Source organism: Hetaerina americana, unplaced genomic scaffold, assembly GCF_022747635.1.
Source record: "Hetaerina americana unplaced genomic scaffold, ioHetAmer1.1.p SCAF_285, whole genome shotgun sequence".
NCBI classification, from domain to species: Eukaryota; Metazoa; Arthropoda; class Insecta; order Odonata; family Calopterygidae; genus Hetaerina; species Hetaerina americana.
The window spans coordinates 142501-164003 of record NW_027286858.1 but is presented as its reverse complement, the minus strand read 5'-3'; the positions used below and the strand labels follow the sequence as shown (position 1 = coordinate 164003).

The window sequence follows — 21503 nt, the reverse complement described above, 5'->3', positions numbered from 1 at the left end:
TCTTTCCACTTATCTCATTGTACTTCCAAGGAGATATTTTGTATATGTACTGTGAAAATTTTTGCTCTTGAGGCATTTTTGCTATCATCAATATAATAAGCAAAATTTGTTAAAATTTTGATAAAAAACTCATGCATTGTTTCTTTAGATATGTAATCTAGAAACGATATTTTTCATTTTAATGGTTTTTATGGAGAAGATTGTGTATTCTTTATAGTACATTCCTTTGGCCAAGTGCCATAATTCCATGGTTGGGTTGTGTTTAAAGTTAATTATATGATGTTTTTTTATTAGTATTCTGCTCATTGCATGTTGAATGTACTTATCATTCATGATATTGTTTCTGTGCGACTAGTTCTTGTTATTGTTATTGTATTCATTTAAGCATAAAATTCCTAATTCATAGTAGTCATTTGAAATAGGCAATGGAGAAATGCCATTTTCTCACTAATACTCAAATGTCGTTATTCCTCCTCGCCTATTCCACCTTTTAATTATGAGGGTGTTACAATTGTAAATTACCTTTTTATGCCTTATAACTCTATTGCTATGTTAAAAAGTTCTCTTTGCTAGGACATAGTAATTTCATGGAGGAAAGAGATAACTTATTTAACTTAAAGTGCTGTAAACTCCCCTTGATCTCAATGTGATAAAAAAGTTTTGGTTGTCTTAGTGATTGCAGCATGATTATGAGAAAGCTTTTACTCTGAAAAAGTGATGCTATGCTCAGCTGGTCATCTAGCCTAGAATATTTGAGTGCATTGTCATTTTTTGGGCTCTGATCAAATGTATACTGGTTCCTACTCATTATCCATGTGTGAAACCTTGGGGGACATTTTTCAATACAAAATGGTTGATTGTGCAAACTAATACTACTGTGACCTAAGCATTAGAAAATCTTTGCCATATTATATGATGAGATACGGTTTTCTTAGTGATAGAATTATCATAGTGGTAAGCTAGCACAACAGCTTGTTTCTTTTCTATTCTCTGATATTTGTAAGTGTGGAGTGAACAAATTTTTTGGCATTTTAAATTTGAGGATTCAATGTTAATAGAATCAAGAGAGCACCTTCCATGCCACAGGATTTTCCTTGTTCAGAATTTTTATTCAGATTGACCTGTACATTATGTCTTGAAATGATTTTAAACATTTTTGGTATTAATGGTTCTGGGAAGGTGGGATGTTTTGAAATAGTTGCCATATTTTATGGCAAAAAAGATGTTTTGTTCTAGGATAAAGGTTTTAAATAATCTCAGTGTCTTGTATACAGAGGTGTGCAAAACTTCATTATTATTGATTTTGCAGAAAATGTCAAAATTCTGGTGAATCGAGTCATATTGATGAAGACTTGTGAATTCAAATTATGGTGGCATGCTAACTTTCTTGCAAAGCAACATTCTACTCATGAAAAATAAGGATAAATAAAGTTTAGTTTTTGCATATAGTAATAAGTCTGGTAGTGGGGCACATAATCATGAATACTTCCAATGAGATAAGTAATTATTAAATGCTTCGAGCATATTACTTTGAAATATTGCTCATCTAATGATCATTTAAATTTAGCCTATGACATAGTTAGGATCTATTCACTTCATAGTTACTTCAACATCAGTAAAATAGTTATAATATTAACCGATTAGATGGGAAGAAAATCGTTGAACCCTATTTTGTAGTTTCAGTGAACTAATTTTTTTATACACACTTCTCTTTTAGTTACCGTAATTCACAAAGCAAGGATAAGCTCTTATAATTTTGGGTGCCTGCTTTGAAGATGTTTCTTCAATACAGTTAAACTGTATACTTGTTTGCTCACACACACAAAGAAGTTTGTGGATGACTTTACAGATATTATTAATAATGGTACTGGTTTAGGTAAATTTAGGATGAACATAATAATTAGTTGCATCTACATTCTAAACCTGGTTCATACCACACGCTTTCTGCCTACCTGAATCCTATCCTATGTATCTTCTCACAGTCTCCTCCCTCCCATCAATCTTTCTTAACATTCTCCTTTCTTCTCACAATCTTCAATATTCCATTGCCAATGAAAATGCTCTGCAGTTTCCTGCCTCCTTTGGATTTCCCTCAGCAAAGCTCTATCCCTACTCCAATGCCATGCCTAGTACTTCTTTATTTGTTTTCCTTTCCATTCATTTCACTTTTTCCATTCTTCTTCACACCCTCCTTTCAAAAGCCTCCATTCTACACCTGCCCTTTTGCCATAAATACCAAGTTTCTGAGGTGTACAAATCTACTATCATATAAAAATTTGCTCTAATTTTTTTAACATCCTTATTCAACATCATCAATTTCCTCCCCCTTGTTAAAGTTTCTTTGCCCACTAGAATTCTTCTTATGTCCTTAATTCTTTCAACTTATCCGAAACACATCAGGTGAACTTCTCTACCTGCTCTAGTGAATTCCCTCTTAATTTTAATACTTAACTTAGCCTTCCTGTTTCTGGAGAATCTTATTATCTTTGTTTTAAATGAAACAGTTTCTAGCGTTAATTTCAATATCTTTGTTTTATTTACTTTTATTGTAATCTCATGCTTTTCCCAACGGAGGATCTGCATGGTGCAGTTGATAGTGTACTTCCTAAAACATTTTTTCTAGAACACCTCATTTCACTTTCATTTTATAGTTCATGCCATGTATGTAGTATATTAATTGCCCTTCCCTGAATGTCCTGTTTTTGCGGTTAGTCCAATATTAGATATTTAAAATGTGCCTTAATGGAAAGAATTTCAGATTTGGTTAGTTGATTATATATTAACTCAAGGATCAAATAGTATTTGATATATTGCTAAAAATCCTGCTTCGCACACCCTGACTAATATCATGGAAGTAGAAGAAGAAGAATGTATAGGGGATTTTGTAACTTACCTTTGAAAGGCCCTCTATCTTCAACAATACATCTCTTAATATTTTTTTTTTCAAATCAAACTAACCCAAAATTAAATTGAAAAATTTGGTATTCTCCTGTTTGTGGACATAGTTATTTTGCACTGAACTAAGAAATATTATGTCCTGTATATGAGATTCATCAAATGTATCATTACATATCTCAGCTTTGAAATAAAATGAAATTAGTATGATAAATGTTTCCAAAAGGACAGATTTAATTCATTAAGTTGCCTTCAATTTTCAGATTAAAAAAAGAAAAGAAAATGAAAATATACTTCTCTGGTCTTATGGCCATTTCATTGATAGGTAGTTTAGAATGTATAAAATGTTTTTCCCTACTGCTAGTAAGCAAATTATTTGCTCTTTCTTGCATAATAATTACATTGAATGCTCTGGTTTATGCGTAATTGTTTGTGAGGGCCTCTTTTTTGGTAATACAAACTTGCTTCATGTGGCAAATTAGTGTTGTGAATGCTGAAATTTGCCAAAATATTCTTCAAAATTCCATTGGTGAAACTAAGATGTGGCTTAAATGCCATAAAATATGGATTTTATAAGTGTGAATCTGTATTTATAAACACGTGTATGTATGAATACTTTGCCAAAGTTTGTAATTATCTAAACTATTGCAAGAGTAATGGGTATATTGCATCACAAAGTATACTTTATTGAATTATTGAGGGAGTCTAGCCAAAGAGATCATGTTATCTGGTTAGCTGTGTTGTATGAAAACTGTTATCATTTGATGAAGTTTATACTGTAGATATGCGTAATTTGAAACTTTTGTCAATTTGTTTCAAATTTTTCATGTAGATTTCTTTGCAAGTTTTCCTTATAATTTGAGAGTTAACTGCCCTCATTTGCTCTGGAAAAGTGAATTTAAAAATGCGGAAGTTAACTTATTGTCACAAATGGTAATGTAATGAAAGTGCACTTCGATTTGTTTTTTTTATCTGATGTTATAAAGGAGGGCACACTAGTCATGGTTATTTATTTGAAATTCTAGTTGTATTAGGTTTATAACGTCAATGATAGATAATGCTTTTCCTTGGCATCTCATTATTAAACATTACATACAAGTGTACAACATATTCTGAGGGACCAAATTGTCAATGCTGCATTGATTGGAAATAGAATGAAAATTGGATGGGTGCCAGGTTTATATAAAAGTAAATCTGGTGTGCAGAATTGAAGTGATGCTTTGAATTCCATTTGAAAAGAGTAATTTAATTTCTAATGTTCTTTGCTGTTCTAATTTGAAAATCAGTTGCAAACCATGTTTTCTATTGGCTTAATTACAGAGTTTAAAAATAAAATATGCCTAGTACACCTGGTACAACATAGTTTAATGGCACCAATAATTCTGCTCTGATTTTACAATAAAAATTCTACCGCATAAATATTAATTCTAAGGAAATTTATTTTATTTCCAAAGATAAGTGAGAATTAAGAGAGTAATTCTTTGTCAAGGGTGTGAATCAAGCATGCATTTTAAATCTTAAGTTGTTCATAATCATTAGTTTAAACCTCACAAAATCAAAGGCATGAATTATTATTCTGTGCTAAATGGATCAAGTAGTGTCTCAGAAATTGCCTACAGATGGCTTTATCTATCATTGAGGTACTCTGCTTCCAGTGTCGTCACTTTATTGAATATTTTATTTAATCTTTTTTCACTTAATTTCTCATGCTAGGAAACAATGTCATTTACCCTTGAACTTTTGAGTCCAATGGACAAAAGGGAGTTACTTAAAAGAGAAATCAAGTCCATGATAAATATGTCAGTGCTGAAATGCTGGGAAACATTGTTATCTTAAGCCATTCTTGATTATGAAGAAAAGAATGGTTTAAAAGTAAGCTAGGTCAGAAATTTCAGTGCTAGTGTGATCAGAATGGGTGGTTTGTTACTGTAAGTTATGATTGTATGCTAATGTGCCAAAGTAGGTTGTTGATTGAGACATGGGGTGACACTATTTAAGATGCATGGACAAGATTTTTATTAGGGTATACTGCATCAATGTGCAGTTTGTTTTAATGGGAATTCAATTGTGTTGTTCCAAAGTTAATATGTGTTGTGCCATTACTCAAGGTGGTGGAAGCCACAATTGCTTGTGTGTCAAGAGCATAAATCAATCTAAGCCTATGTATGACTTGTTCACTAGAGTGAAAAAATCTCAGGAAATGAGATTGTGACTGTAAGCAGCATCAAAATATTTTACAAAAATTAGCACAAATGCCAAGAATACCAATCAGAGTGAAGGAACTGGGGCACATTTAGAAGAAATTTTGAGGACTTGATCAAGGTCCATCATTGCAGACTATTTTTGGGAGCATTGTAGAGGACCAATGAGCAGTGAAAAGTTTTTAATTACTGTTTACAGGAATCCTTGTAACTGAATCAGACCATAGTCTAATAGTTAATATTGGCTTTATATAGTGTAGCAATTGTATTGTAGATCTTTTCCAATTGATAAATAATGGCTTTACCTAACTCTTCATCTTAAGAGAATGAATTAATCCTCTTTACTGTGGATTTTGGCATCCTGGAGTGCAATTATTTTTAGGTAATTCCATAATTTGGTGAAATAATTTTTTATTGAAGCTGCTTAACATTCTAATTTGATCATTGACTTTTCATCACAAGCCTATTTATATACTCTACATGTGATTTTATGCGATTTGAGCAAATGATAAGATTGGTGTGAATAGTATGACTAGCATGAATATATGTATGCAAAATGAAATGTAACAAAGGTTATCTGTATTAATTTTGGCTTAGCAACATGGCAGCTTTGATCATGGTGATACTGTTGTTAACAATTAGGCTATTTTGCCTCTTTGCAATGCAATCGAAAACTTCTACAGAGATGGAAACTGCTCTCAAGTCTGTTCAGTTTTTTATGATAGGTTTGAAAGCTGATATTATCCTTAAGAGTCCATGTGTTATTTCAAATCTGAATCTTACTGAATAAGAACTGAATTAATTTTTGAGAGGTTTCCTAGTAAATAATATCTTTGGCTGCGAACAGCAAAAAGGTTATTCACGTTTTTCCTTTTTATTATTATTATGATTATTAATTTCAAGCCGGAGAAAAGTAAGCATGGGGTATACTTTGGTGTTATGCCAATGTTCAATTGCCAATATGTAGTATGTTTACAAATAATCACATCAAACAATCACTGTAGAGAAAATTACAAAGCCCAATTTGTCATATATTATGGCTTCTCATTTTATGCATCTGGCCACGTAGTCATTTTTACGTTCCATTTGATATTTGAGTTTTTAATATGAAAACAAATGTTTGTAAAATTTTACACTTTTATCTTAAGTCTGACCATTTTGCCAGTGGTGTCAAAAATATAAATTATACCCTTGGTTTAGTGGTCACGTGTGTTATTTTCAAAAGCTTGAGCAACAAAGTGCCAAAATTGTGATATGAAATTCTTATTGTATTTATTTGATCTGTCAACTTGTAAATACAATTTCAGTGAACCATACTTTAAACTATAGGTGATATTCTTTTTGGTAAATTACTGTTGCTTTCATTGTTTCGATGTTAAATATTAATCAGCATTTTTGACTCAATCTGCAAATGAGGATAATGAGTATGTGGAATCATTGTCAGCATATAGGTAATTTAGTGAAACTAGGTACACATTTTTTAAACTTTACTGCGGAGACTAATTGGTTATTTTAAAATATATTAATGGATCATGAGTTATTTTTCAAGAATATTTGGTAATTACGCTGCTATTGCAGTCAGGTGTTCACTTCAACTAAAATTCTGTTATTGTGAGTTTATATCCTTTATCAATCTGCTCCAGGATTATTATTGGCACATTGACTGCAAAAAGTAATATTTCACAAAGCTTGTGGTTTTTCCTTTGGCCTACTGTGATAATATTTTCTATAATGTGGAGCATTTGTAGTAGAAATTATTGAGGTACAACTGGTTTTTATCCAGTTGCCTCATAAAATAATGGAATCACTCAGTTCAGTTCGGACTCTTTTTAAGCATGGTTAGACATGAGCTAAAACAGTTGCGTATTTAAGATGTTAATGTTTATTTTATCGGTTTTGTTACATAATTTATTATGGAAAAGAAAGTGTTATTCCTCCTATTTCATTTAGTTACATGTATATTATAATAATTGCAGAGAATATGCCTTAGATTATGTTGTTCATTGTTTTTAAATTTCTCTGAAGAACACATTTTTTATGGTTAGCATTGCCCTAAAATGTGATTGCCAGGCAGAGCTGGAATGACTTAATGTGGATAGTAAAAAAAAAATGTCAGCTCCTGGTCATAGATTGTGATTTAGCATAACTGGCAGCAAATGTGTTGAGTTACTAGGAAGTATTTTGTAAAATTATTGATTTTTACTATGTTGTGGTTATTATTAGCTAAAAGGTTTGATAAATTATTTAAAGTTTTTATTATATTTTGAAATTGTATTAAAACTTAGACCACAATTTTCTTTGAAAGGGAAAGTTAAAGTGATGATAAATTGATGTGGTGGGTGGCCTTGAAGTACTTATATAACACTAGAATGATTCCAGACCATATCAAATACATTTTTTTAAGGATTTTATAAGTTTTTAGCTATAACAGAAGGTGTCGTGTTCAGCTGTATGATGTTTTTTGTACAGTATTGTGTTATGTCAATGATGGTGGAGGTGAAAACTACTTCAAATGCAATTGGGAATGGAATGAGTATAGGTATATTATTTAGGGGTAAGGTGACTGCATCCAAAAAGGAAATATGCTCATTGTTGCAGAAAGCTTATGCATAAATAGCTAGTTTCGTATAATAGTTTTCAAATTGTGAATACTACAAAGGTGGAGAATATTGTGTAAATTTTTATTGAATGTGGACTTGACAGCTGCATTTTACCAGTTTTAGCCAACAAATTCCCCAACAATTTGTCAAAATTAATAAGTGATAATTTCCTACAGAGAAACAAGAATGTTCATGGGTTTTCTTGATTTGTTGGAACATTACCAGCTGCCCAAGGATATTTGGGGCTGTAAAAGTGTTCATTTGTGTGAACGTAATAGGTCCCATAAAAAAATATAGAGATAAAAATTATCGAATATTAAGTTTGATGGATACTCATTTTCACTTGGTACATGAATGGATAACATGGATTATTATAATCTCCTTTACTTCTGTATTATTGTTTGAATGTTTTATTTACATTTATGCATGTGAAGAGTTGAGGCATAGTTACATATTCCACTTGTAACCGTCCATTTTTGAATTTGTATGAATTGTAATAATTTGTTTAGTGTAGGCAAGATCATGAATTTAAAATCAAATGGCAAATGTTAGTATCGCCTTTGAATTCCAGTATCTACATTTAGGTCCCTCATTAATGACAGTCCCTGTGATCAATGTATTTTGCAGCCTCTTTTGGATCATGAAGAAGTGAGAATGCTTGCTTGATAAACAGGCTGCACAAACTGAATGAAACACTAGGAGTTTAAATGTTTCCACTTATACCACTGCCAATGAATGGACTTTTAATGGGTGAAGGCCAAACATTTGTTTTAGTCAAAAAAAAGTTTTTCTTAGCTGTGTGAAGATGAAGATGGAACAGTTCATAATGATGATGTTAATTTTTGGAATTTGATGTATGTGTACAGAAGATGAAATTTGTTTAAATTGTGCCTTCCGTAGCCAAGTAGTGCATATGGAAATTTTTATTACCTAATTAATTTTTAATTGCCCCAGTGAAGCGTACATAGTACATTAATGCAAAATTCTCATTGTCCTAGTCTTTAATGCTAAAGAAGGGAAATTATTGTGAAGATATTGCTCATATGGATATTATATTTGCCCATTAATGATGCATGACTAATATTTTTTCAAGTTTTGGAAAAACACATTTTACATCATTTCAGTGATAATGATTTTGGGCTGAATGCATAATCTTGTTTTGCTACTTTTATTTTGTAATTTGAATTGGATGGATTAATAAAATTATTTGTCATTGAAAATGTATGTAATGTCATTTATCACACTTTTTATGTTTTAGTACTCGTTACCCTTTTGAAGGACACAATAGAAAAAAGTTTGTGGAGAATTATTTATAAATTTTTGCCTGTCATTTACAATATTAGAAATTGGTGGGGAATTTGGAAATATTTTCCCTTCAACAGTAATAAATGTGAAGGTTGGTTAAATAGGTGAAGGTGGCTTCACCTCATATTTTAGCTTTACAGCATAAAATTTGCACATGAGAGTGGATGGGGACATACGAGGGTCATCCGGAAAGTAGTACCCGTTCGTGAAATAAAGACACAAAAGTAAATATTAACAAACATAAAAAATTTTATTTGAAAGAGGATACTTTAAACTACTTCTCAACATAATCTCCAAGCAAATTAAGGCATTTGTCATAACGTGTGACAAGTTTCTGTATTCCTGCTGCATAGTCCTTCGCCGCCAGCTCATTGAGATACGCGAGGGACCCATCTTGCACAAATTTTTGCATAATGCAGATGGTGTTTAACAATTTCATGAACAATTGTTCGAGAAACATTGGGAAAATGCTCACAGATGTCATCAATTGTGACGCGCCGATCGTTCCTCACGAATTCGTCAACTGAGCTCACCAGTTGGTCTGTAATGACAGACGGTCTCCCCGAACGCTCATCGTCGTGTGTGTTCCCCCTCCCCATGTTGAAGTTGCGACACCACCGCCGAACAGACGACTCGTCCATTACATTGTCTCCATACACCTCCTTTAATTGGCGATGAATATCACATGGGCGAACGTTTCTTGCATTGAGGAATTTAATCACTGCCCTCACTTCACAACTGGCGGCGTTCTCAATTTTTTTAAACATTGTAAACAATCACAGAAACAACACAGGCAATGCTAGCGTCACGCAACTTGGCTCAGAGAAGGCAGACAAGCCACTGAAGCTATCTGACCTCGTCCAGCGGCTACTCGCGTCGTCAGCACTTCATGCGGCACGAACGGGTACTACTTTCCGGATGACCCTCGTATTTTCAGGTAATTTTAACTGAAAAGTCAGTCTGGGGAAGCTTTTTGAAAATTATGAACATTGTCTTTGATAAAAACAAATACTGATGTCAATCCAAATGCTTGCATGCCTTTTTCTATAATGTCCGAACTGGAAGTGACTTTATTGATTTCGTGGCTTAAAACCAGTCATTTTCCATTTAATTATCCTTTTGAAAATGCTCTGCTGCATTGTTGAATTCAGTATTAAATGTGGGTGGTTCCTAACAAATTTTAGTGGCATGACAATGTGGGGTTTTTCTCATTAAATTTGCACTAAGGTTGCTGTGTCACAAAGTTGTTGAGTCCTATAGCTTAAGATAATCGACTTTAGAGTGAATTTGTTTATACCATACTGCCATTTCTATGAATCAATAATGATAGTGGAAACATGCAGAAAGAAAGATGAAATGAGCTCCTTTATCTTGATTTCTTATAGCGATAGATTTATTTTTGGAAAAACCCAATTTGAATACAATATGAAATGAGAAGAGAAAGTATGATCAAAAATATAAATATGTGCAGGATTACAATAAGAAAACGTCAATCAAAGACCATGTAATCATAGAACTGGTGATAATTAGTAAATATCATATAGGTTTTAAATTACTGGAAGGAGAATTTGAAAAAAATTTAATGTACCCATCTGGTTATTTAAATAGTTGGAATGGGCATGCATTCATTGAGAGTTAGTTGAGGCAAAATTTCAATTTTGGAAAGAGATGCAAAGTATCTCCTTCCTAGATTAGTCCAAAAGAGTGTTACTGAGGGAAGCGCAGTGCAATCAATTCAACCATTTAGAAGGTAATATGAAGAACCAAGTCAGAAAACTTTTGGCTAACCAAGTTCAAAACATACACGTAAAGGCAATTTTTTTTATTCTGCTTTATTAAAATAATGCCCTTCATCTTGCTTATGAGTAATGTTTGAGATCTCATTTGGGATGAAATGGTTTCTGAATGGCAATCAGGAGAAAGCACTGAAAGCAAGCAAACTGCTATAAGCTACAATTTAATTTGGCTATTTGATACCCCTCTTGAACCAAATTGCTTAAAAATGTAAATTTCATCATTAGATGGCCAGCATTTCATGCGTAACTTGCAAGTCACTTTTGTTCAAATAGATTATATTTGTGTTTGCTTCTCAGTGTGATGTAATATGCCTGAAGCAGTTCTCCCTCCAGATGGTAACCTAATAAATTGAGCATGATGCAACACAAAGCAAGTAAAGAATATAATATAATGGAAGAAACATAATTGAAATTTACATGAAATAATTATTTCTTGATTAAGGTATATTTCTTCCAGCACAGCTGCAAGATATAGGATTTCCATGTACAGGAATCTATTATTTCTTAATTAGACTGCATTTAAGATTTCTGAATAATCGTTTTTATGAGAAAATAATAATTAGTAGGTATCCTAATTATATAGTATTGCATTTGATTGTATTTTTTATCATTGATATATGAGTTGCATTTTAAACCCCTCCCTCATGAAATAAAAGTTTAAACTCTGCAATTAACGACGAAGAACGGGAGTCTGGCTTGGGTGCTTGAGGAAAAATGTTGTACTTTGCCCCTCCAATGCCCATGCCACTGTGGAACACTGAATTAGTGTGGATTTTTCTGTGTAGAGAATTAATGATGCAGCAATGACTAAACACAGTGTCAATCTTTTTGAGGAAGTAATACTTTTTCAATTGAAATTTTAATTGGACAATCCTTTTTAGTTATTTTTATTAATTCAAAGATGAAAATGTGAACAATAATTAATATTTTCAGCATATCATCTTAGCCGGTGGTGCGTAAATTCTTCATGCATTATTATAAATCCATAGTAATCCAACATCATTTTCCTACTCCTGCCCCTACCTCTTATGTCTTATATTCTCCATTCTTTCACAGTGTTATACATCCCACAGCCAATCAAAATGCTTTTATCCGTATTTACTGTTTCCTCATGATTCCTCCTATCAGTCATTTCTCTTCCAAAAACATAACAAGCATTTCCTTGCCTGTTTTCCTTTCTGTTAAAATTGGGCTCTCCATACTTTTCCATACCTGCATTTCAAGTTTCCAATCTATGCCTATCATCTTGCTTCAGTGACCATGTATTAATGCCATACATAACTTTGCTATAAATTAATGTTTTAACAAGTCTTTTGTGAACACCCTTACTCAAGATCCCTGTCATCAGTTCCCTCCTCCTTGATTGATAAAATAATAGGGTCTTGGATGTTGGAATTTCAATTTCAAGTCATAGTTCTTGCTTCATATTTATTCCAAAAAAGATCAGATCATTCCACATAGCTTTTTTTAAAACATTTATCAAAATTATTTTATTTTTTAAGATCACTCATATAAATATCATTTGATTCATTAAGTTTGTGTGGTATCTCCTGGTATGGGTTGCAATATTGTATCAGGTCTCTGGATGATAGGAGTGATTGCTGCTTGCCATTTCTGGAAATTGAGAGGACCAGTATCATTACATATTTTAAGGCAACCTGGCTTTGAGAGCGAGATGCTTTCCAAAATATTTATTTATAGCATATATATATATATATATATATATATATATATATATATATATATATATATATATATATATATTAATACTTAAAATTATAGCTTGGGAACAAGGTGAGGGGGCAATGTGGGTAGTGAGGGGCAAATCTAAAAAGCAGATATATTTTACACATATATATATATATATATATATATACACACACATGCTTATATATGCATGTATATATATATATATGTATATATATATATATATGTATATATATATATATATATATATATATATATATATATATATATATATATATATATATATATATATATATATATATATATATATATATATATATATATATATATATATATAGCTCCGCTTCCTGAGAAGAAAAAGTTGTACTACCAGGCAGTGCCTCTCAAAAATAGCTAAATTGTTCCACCTGCTCCAGCCCTAGTTCCACCTGTTTCACCTCCTTTTTTACTGCTTACGCTAGCTTTCTGCTTTTCCGAAAACCTTATCAAATTTGTTTTACTTATATTGAATCTTATCTCAAAGCAATCATAATAATGTTCTAATACACCCAGCAATTATTGAATAACCTTGGATGACTTACTAATAAAATATCATCATCTGCAAACCTAACTAATTTAATGATTTGCCTATAGTATTCCCTCCATCCCCCAGAGCACATTTTGAAAAGCACAGGTGGTTATGTGGCTCCCAGTTTTAATACTCGTTTTAATACTGCTATCCCAACTCTCTAGGCACAATAAGCTGTTTGACAAAGTTATAGGTTATGGATAAGTCAGTTATCTTTCAATCTACTCTAATCTTCAATAAAACAAACATTGACTCTTCTCAATCAATGTCTTTTCTGCCTATTTAATTTAATACCCCTTATATTCCTTTTTAAGTAAGCAAAACATACAAACATGTTTTGGTTTTACTATCTACTTGTGATGCTCCTTTCTATTTAATATATTTTATTAATGCTATGGCATCAAACCTACTACTCCCCTTACTGAGCCAAAATTGATCATGCCCTGGTAATTATTAGCCCTCCTTTCCATTATTTGATAGATTATCCTATGTAACACTTACGCTGTGGCAGAAATCAAATTTATTGTTCTATATTCCTCATTAAACCTTCCTTTCCTTTTCTCGGGATGGGAACTAACACTTGTTTAAGGAAATCTTCCAGTCAAATTTCTCTCTCATAAATGATGGGTATAAGTTCATATAACATCTTTCCTCAATGTCTTTCGAAAGCCATAAGTAGTTTAGTGGAATGTTATCTATCCCCTTGGCCTTATTTGATTTCAATGCCCTTACTGGCCTCTACCTTGCAATCAAGTATTCTTGGTCTTAAGCTATCCTCATCCACATCATATTTCCTTTCCATGTTTATACTTCTGGCTCAGATATCTTACCTTTTAGATCCTATGTGTTTTTTTTCATCACTAATTAATCCTTCCTTGTTTTACTAAAAATTCTTTAGAATTAATGTTACTGCGATGGCTTAACACAGGAGAAGTTTTATGTTTTTAATTTAAATTTTGATTTGACAACCCTTATTAGTTATTCTTATTGGAAAGATGAAAATGTGAACTAATAGTTTTTTCAGCATATTCATTCAGCAGAAGTTGAAACAATTCTCTAGGCATTAATAAACAATATTATATCCATAATAACCTGGGACAAGTTTTCTCCAGGTCTTGTAACGAAATACCAGATGAAGTAGATGGGGATGATGAGCATTGGAACAAGAGCCATTGTTGATCCAGTTGCTATTGCCCAATATGGATAAATATATTTCCTATTGTATGTGAGTGGTTGGTATGATGCAAAGGAGAATATTAGGATACCCTGGAATTCAAAAAAAGGATGTAATTAATTAAAAAAGCATAAAAACGAATTTAACACCAAACACAGTAGAATCCTTGTACAATGAAGTGGGATCGATCAGCTATTACATATGTAATACCCTATACTAAGACGTACTTTAACACAAGAAAGACAAACTCCAAAGCAACCGTGGGAGATGCCGCAACAGTAACTTTTAGCGGAGTCATCCGCTAATATGCACTTCAATGAAATAATTTCATAGCGTAAAAATTATTCGCCTTGACTGGGAATCGAACCCGGATCCCTCAATGTCCGGTCGAGTGCATTAGCCAGTTATGCTATCGAGGCCAGTTAGACGTTAGCCAGATAAGCTCTTAAACTCTGAAAATGAAAGCACTCAACCTGGCATTGATGGATCCGAGTTCGAATCCCGGTCAAGGCAAATGATTTTTACACTCTGAAATTATTGCACTAGAAAGGTAGTTACATTTTTTTTTACCAAGTTTTGATGGTAAGCTAATTTCACTTAAGTGCTAATGATTGAATTGAATTTTGTAGAAAGTTGACTTCTTTTCTGATACCAGCATAGTCACAAAGTTTCTTTTACCAATATACATTTTCACGGGAATGATAGTCAAGCTAGCTTATGGATAGTTGGGACATTTATAACCCAAGAAAATGCTATGGAGAGATATATTAATCTCATTTCCCAAGTTCTACCTAGCTCATTCCCAATAATTATTTACGTGAGATTCAGATATTCCTTGCTTAGCTTTCACCCCTCTCCTATTTCTCTCTTGTCTTACCCAAATCTATTCCAAATTCCAAAATTCTGGAGTCAGCTTAAATCTAGTTTGATACTTACTTTAATGATAATAAAGCAAATAAGCTAGGATTTTGTTAAGTTACCATTGTGACTAGTGGAGTAAAGAAGCGCCAGCAGTATTTCAGCCAAGGGTAGATTCTGTGGCCAATCATGAGTGCAATATCTTCATAAAAGGTCTGAGCTCCATAAAAGTAACCAATTGCAATACTTTCAAAAAAACAAAACCACAGGAGAACCATTCCTGATGCTGCATAATAATCAAAGAGCTGGAAGATGTACATGCCACCCTACAGTAAAGGATTTGAATTTGTTAGTTTAGTTGGGAAATGTTTTCAAAAATGGATCTTCTTCATCACCTCTATCATATTTGCTTCTCCACAATACTTACATTTGTGACCATAAGAAGTCCGATGAAAAAGCTACCTGCACTCACAATAGCAATAAATATCTCACGATTTGATCCCCTTCTCAGAGTTGAAGGGTAAAGGTCAACCAAAGCTGTGATAAAGCCCTCAACCCCCACAAACTGTGAGTCTAGTCCCATTAATAATATCATGAAAAAGAAAAGAACAGACCAAAAAGGAGCACAAGCCATTTGGGTGATTGCCTTTGGATATGCAATAAAGGCTAGACCTGGACCTAAAAGATAAAAAAGATTTTATTAGTCATCCATTGAAGTGATTGAGTTCATATGGTAGGCACTCATATAGCATAAATGTATAAAAGAAATTATTCATTTCATAACAACATTAAATTCATGCCTATGTCTGGATTTGGACATATTACCTTTGGGTTAGCTGGCAAGTGCCTTACCCACTTGTCTACTTATGTTAGTAAAGAGTGTTATTTTGTTATTGATATGAATAATAAAAATAAATATATTTAATAATGAGTTCTCTTCATCTAATAGTTTTGATCAATGATATGGAAGGCAAAAAGAAAAAGCAATTTGAAAATAAAATGAATATGAACTATAGAAATACTTCTTTAAGTGGTTCTAATGAAGGAGAAGATAATGATCCTGCATATGTATTAGGTTTATGCAACCCTTTCAAAGTTCATTTCAGCTGCAACTAGTTTTTCCTCCTGAAATGTCATTCCACAACTAGAATCTGAACTGCCGCTAAAACAGTGACAGTCTTTTCTCCTCCATCATCACAAGATACTTCATAGATTTAGTACCATTTTAATCTTCCCTGGATGACCCTTCCCACTTTGACCTTGAATGCTATTCATTTATCTCTCTAAGGTTCCTTTAGCCTTAATTTGTCCTCTACCTTGGGTTTTTGTGGCTCTCTCTGTCTCCTAACCTCTGCTATAGTATTAAATTGCTGATGATAACTGCTAGGAGTCATTTTCAGATTTTATATAATTAGGCATCAGCCATTGCAGGCAGGATTTACTAATCTCTTTATTCTTATGAAAATGTTAATGAAAATTTCAAAGCTTTTCACAGTTATTTAATCCATTGTTTAAACCTTGTTTTTCCATACGAGCCAGGGAAAGTTGGCTAATTCCTGAGATCCGTATTATGTCAAAGAAATTGAAAACAATGTACTTCCATATTAAATCTTTTAAAGATGGCACATCATACCACCATTACTCCCAGGAAAAAGGTAGCCAGGTATTTATAAATGCAGACAAAAAAGGAGTATAATAATAGGGGGATTAAGAATGCCTCTAATTTCTCAAAAGTAGCATGGGAAAGCATAAAAAACAATAGCAATTTAAATACCGCGGTATTGCCTCTGCAGGTAAGTGACAACTATTGTAACATAATCACTGAACCAGGTGAAATATCCAATGCTTTTCTGTCCCTTCCAATTTCCCACATCCTGTACCTCATGGGCCCAAGCCATCCAATAGAGTGACATACAGGTATACATCAATGTACCTAAAACCCTGTAATGAGAGAGAATTATGCTATTATCTAGATAAGGTTGGGAAAAAAATTCTGCTGACATTGATGGTGTATCAGGTAAGTTATTAAAAGACTGGAGACCTTATTCTTGCCCCATTGCTAATGCTTATGAACCAGTCCTTAGCTGAGGACATTAATTCAGATGCCCTTAAAATGGCAAAGGTTATTCCAATCTACCAGAATAATGGTGACCAAAATGATTTAAATAATTACTGACCCTTATTGATAATTTCCCAATTGGTAACATTCTTGAGCATGTTTTTTGGAAAAGACTGTTAGAGTATCTTGAAAGTCAAATTGTTTTATCTGTTAACCAGTTTGGTTTCCGCAAGGGGAAGTTAACATATCCTTCTCTTTTTGAAGATGTAAGTTATATAATTCAAGAGATTGACTCTGAGGGTAAGGTTTTGGGCATTTTCTTTTATATGAGCAAAGCATTTGATGCCGTTGATCACCGTAAGTTGATCTCAAAGTGTGAGCTATGGGGCAACTGGGGTGTGGTATTAAGCTCGTTGAAGACATCTTGTTAATTGGTACCATAGGGTAGCCTACCACAGTGATGGGCATATTTACCTATCCACCCATCAGGAGGCAACCAGACGAGTACCTCAGGGATCAGTACTTGGCCCTGTATTGTTTTTTTTAATTTTTATTAATGATATTCCTGGGCAGCTGCAGATTAATGCTACTAAAAATGTGTTATGCATGCTAACAATGTGATTGTAATGACATCCGGTAAACATATATGTGATCTAGCTGCAGCTGGTGAATTGTTGCTGAAATACATGACTTCGTGGTCCAGAGGCAATAATTTGGTTCTAAACATAGAAAAAACTCAAGCATTGATTTTATCTACTTCACACAGCACAACTGACATTAACCTTAATCCAACACATGGTAGTCAGTTAAAGAAATTTCATAACTTTCGGTTCCTAGGACTCCATGTTGATAGTAACCAGAAATGGAATTTCCATGTTATGTACCTAATTAAAAAAGCTAAATTCTGAGATCTACTTAGTCTAAATGATAAGGCATCCAGTAAACCAAAATGTATTGATAACATTGTGTTATGGATTATTTTATTTGAGAATTTTGTATGGTATAATATTATAGGGTCTGCCCTCTCTTCTTCTCAGTATATTGAAGATGCAGAAAAAGATAGTAAGAGTGATGCTGGACCAAAATTATTATGCCCACTGTTGACCACTTTTCAAAAAATTAAATGCATTAACCACACCTTGTGTATATATTCATCAATTTGTATTACTTGTGAAACAGTTTTGAGCTGATTCTGAAATGAACAATATCATCCACTTATATTATGCCAGACAATGCAACAACTTTCATGTAAAGTCAACCAATTTGTCCTTGGCTTCAAAAGGTCCAAAGTCTTTGTGCGCAAAATTATATAATGACCTTCCAGTAAGTATTGAAAAAGAAGAGCACATGCCAGTCTTTCAGTAAAAGTTCCAAGAATACCTTATTGATAAGTGTTTTTATAATATCAAAGAATACTTGAGGCCAAAAATACAATATTTTCTGTTTTTTTAAACTGTGTACTTGATATGTCCTATACATTTGCCAGTATAATTACAGTGCACTGTGTCTTAGATGAATAAAGTAATATTATTATTATGTTTTTGGTGCCTCAGGGTGTCAAGATGACTCCATGTCATTTAGCATAGAGTCTTGGTAATATTGAAGGCAAACATCAAGGGCCCAGATGGAAATGAGCTCAATGATTGAAGAGATACAGGTTAAATAAATTAATTAGAGGGCTGAAAATGACTAATGGTTTGCATGCTTTTTATTTCTGTTGTAACAATTTGATTCAACATTGATTTTGTTTGATGTCCAACCAGTGCAATACATCATGCTATTCCTTCTGATATTCTTATTGCCAAAACTGTCATAATGCAGTTGAAGATAAACCCTCCTCAAAAGCTCTCCGAGTGATCCCTGACCTTTTCTTTATATCACAAAATAGGCCCTCCAAAATGATGTCCTGTGTATCACCAAATAAGGGTGCATGGATTAATTTTAAGACTTCATTAATAATCATCCTTCAGCGCAGGGTTTTTTCATTGCCACATTATATGGAAAATCCTCTTTCTTGTGAATATATAACTCTTTTACCAGATAAACCATGATGCCAATTGTAGAAAAAAGGTCAAGTTCATAATCTCACGAGGAACTTAAAAATGGAGCTTGTGAGCGCAAAACTTCCTAATTCAAAGTACTATTACGGCAAAAACATCCAAACATAATCAAAAGTACCACCCCTCACTATACCACATTATTATTTCTAAAATATTATAAAGCAGGAATAGCTCAATGGTTTAAATGTAATATTAAAGTTATTGTTCACCTGACTCAGCAACTGTTTCAATGGGAACGCCTTGTTCCTTTGCCATAAATCCCAAGACACTGAAAATGGCTAAACCTGAGTATAAACTGGTACAACTGTTGACTGTAGAAATAAATATACAATCACGAACAAAATTGTTATTGAATTCATTGTAAGAACCCAGAGCAGTCATGCATCCCAGTGCAATGGCATATGAAAAGAATATTTGGGTTCCAGCATCAATCCAAACCTGAAAAAAAGCAGTCATATAAGACATGCTGTTCAAACATTTATGTATATTACATAAGAATTTTCATGATAATTATTAATCCAAGGAGATAGACCAATGAACTTTCATTGCATTATGAACAATTTAAAAAAAACTGTTGCTGTAGTAAAAATTATTCATATTGCTAATACAACAGAGGGCTCACACTGCATTTTGTATCCAAGAAAACATTATTGCATGAAATTTAATAGACATGCATAAAAATTAATCTCTTTATTAAGATTTTTTGTGATATATTAATTTAATAATGCTTAGAATGTCAACCTGATGTATTGATGTATTTCATTGAGCAGATTTTGAAATTGAATGAATGATATGAACTATATTATTCTATCATGCCTTTTTTTCATGGAAGTCTTGAAAAAGTCTTGTTGAAACAGAGTGAAGAAAATTACTGGAATTGGCTGGAAAATTAAGTATCTAAAGGCACACAGTAAAATTAAAAGGAATTTTATTTTTGAGTTATATATAGACGGAATACAAAATGCAGCTATATGATGAGAACCCTTGATTAATTAAGTAATAAAAACTGCAGGATGTGTCATTTGGGAGGTGATGTGGAAAGTTTGTGGCATGGAAAGTAAAGAATAACGGAGAGAAGAAAGAATGAATTATACTTTAAATGAATAAATCTACCATCATTTAAAATATCAACAGGTCCATGATTTAAAAATCAACAAACATTTCTATCACTATTACCTGTCAGCAATGAATATGGACTAGAGAGCATGTTGCGCCTATGGCTTTGAATCCAACAGAAATGTTCTGATATCCCTTGCATTTGGGAATTATGTTCCTACAGCAGAGTAAGGCTGTTTTGCAGCTGCCAACCAAACAACTGCTATTGGTTTGGCGTAAGCTTACTGATAATTTGATACAAAGGCATAGGCTTCAACCTGAAAATTGATATTAATGAAAGGTAGCAAATGGGCTTAATGCTTACATTACAAAGTAGACTCCAGTGTTTGGAGCCCTTGGAAATGGAATGAAACCTTTGATGGGCATATATAATATTTTGGGGGCCACTAGTAGTATAGAATAGACTGAATAATGGCACTGTTTATATCATATTACACATTTACTGGATACATGTATATTTCATTCACTCAAACTGCTGTATGGCAATTTGTGTAAAATATGCAAATGAACTAAATATAATTTATAATGAGATTTTATATTCGTAAATGCATTCAAAATTAAGTGAAAATAAACCTTGACAATTGCACTCTCTAATACTTTAAAAATGTTTTCCCACCTTGAATTATTTTAATTTTTGGATAGTTTTTAAAATTTTATGAAAGAGACAGAACTTTCATAGGTAAATTACTGCAGTCCAGGATATGAAGAACTCTAGCCTGTAAGAAATTTTCTATAGACCACATACAATGCCATAATCTCAACGCCCATGCAATTATATCTCCAGGGGTAGAACTAAGAAGGTTTTGAGTTTCTTGAAACGGCATAACACCTATATGGGATTCATCCAGTTCCAACCAGTGGCTATCCATATGTTGTTTTATCCCATAGACATCCTGCAGTTCTGTTATTTAAAGTAAGAAAAATGTCTAAATGAAAACCTAAAAGTTCTGTAAAGATATAGAGTAAGAATTCATGGATCTGTCTGTAGTAACCTAAATTCAGGCATTTTTACTTTGTCTACCCTGTAAGAGAACAGCACAAAGTACATATATATTCATATATATATATATATATGAATATATATACACACACACATATATATATATATATATATATATATATATATATATATATATATGTATATATATGTATATATATATATTC

At 32.8% G+C, this 21503-nt stretch overlaps 1 protein-coding gene across 2 annotated transcripts in view; it reads right to left on the bottom strand.

Moving 5' to 3' along the window:
* Positions 1–12222: 12222 nt before the first annotated feature.
* The window catches only part of LOC139689878 (sodium- and chloride-dependent creatine transporter 1-like), a 66225-nt gene continuing 56944 nt past the window's right edge, over positions 12223–21503 (bottom strand). Inside the window, exons 6-10 of one of the 2 annotated variants that reach the window (XM_071586983.1) lie at positions 19433–19661; positions 15532–15782; positions 15227–15430; positions 14165–14338; positions 12223–12411 (exon numbers count right to left, since the gene is read on the bottom strand). In XM_071586983.1, the coding sequence (XP_071443084.1) occupies positions 12328–12411; positions 14165–14338; positions 15227–15430; positions 15532–15782; positions 19433–19661 (942 nt within the window). In that variant the 3' untranslated portion in view covers positions 12223–12327. The remainder of the gene's footprint in view (positions 12412–14164; positions 14339–15226; positions 15431–15531; positions 15783–19432; positions 19662–21503) is intronic. The other variant, XM_071586984.1, reaches the window with a different exon arrangement.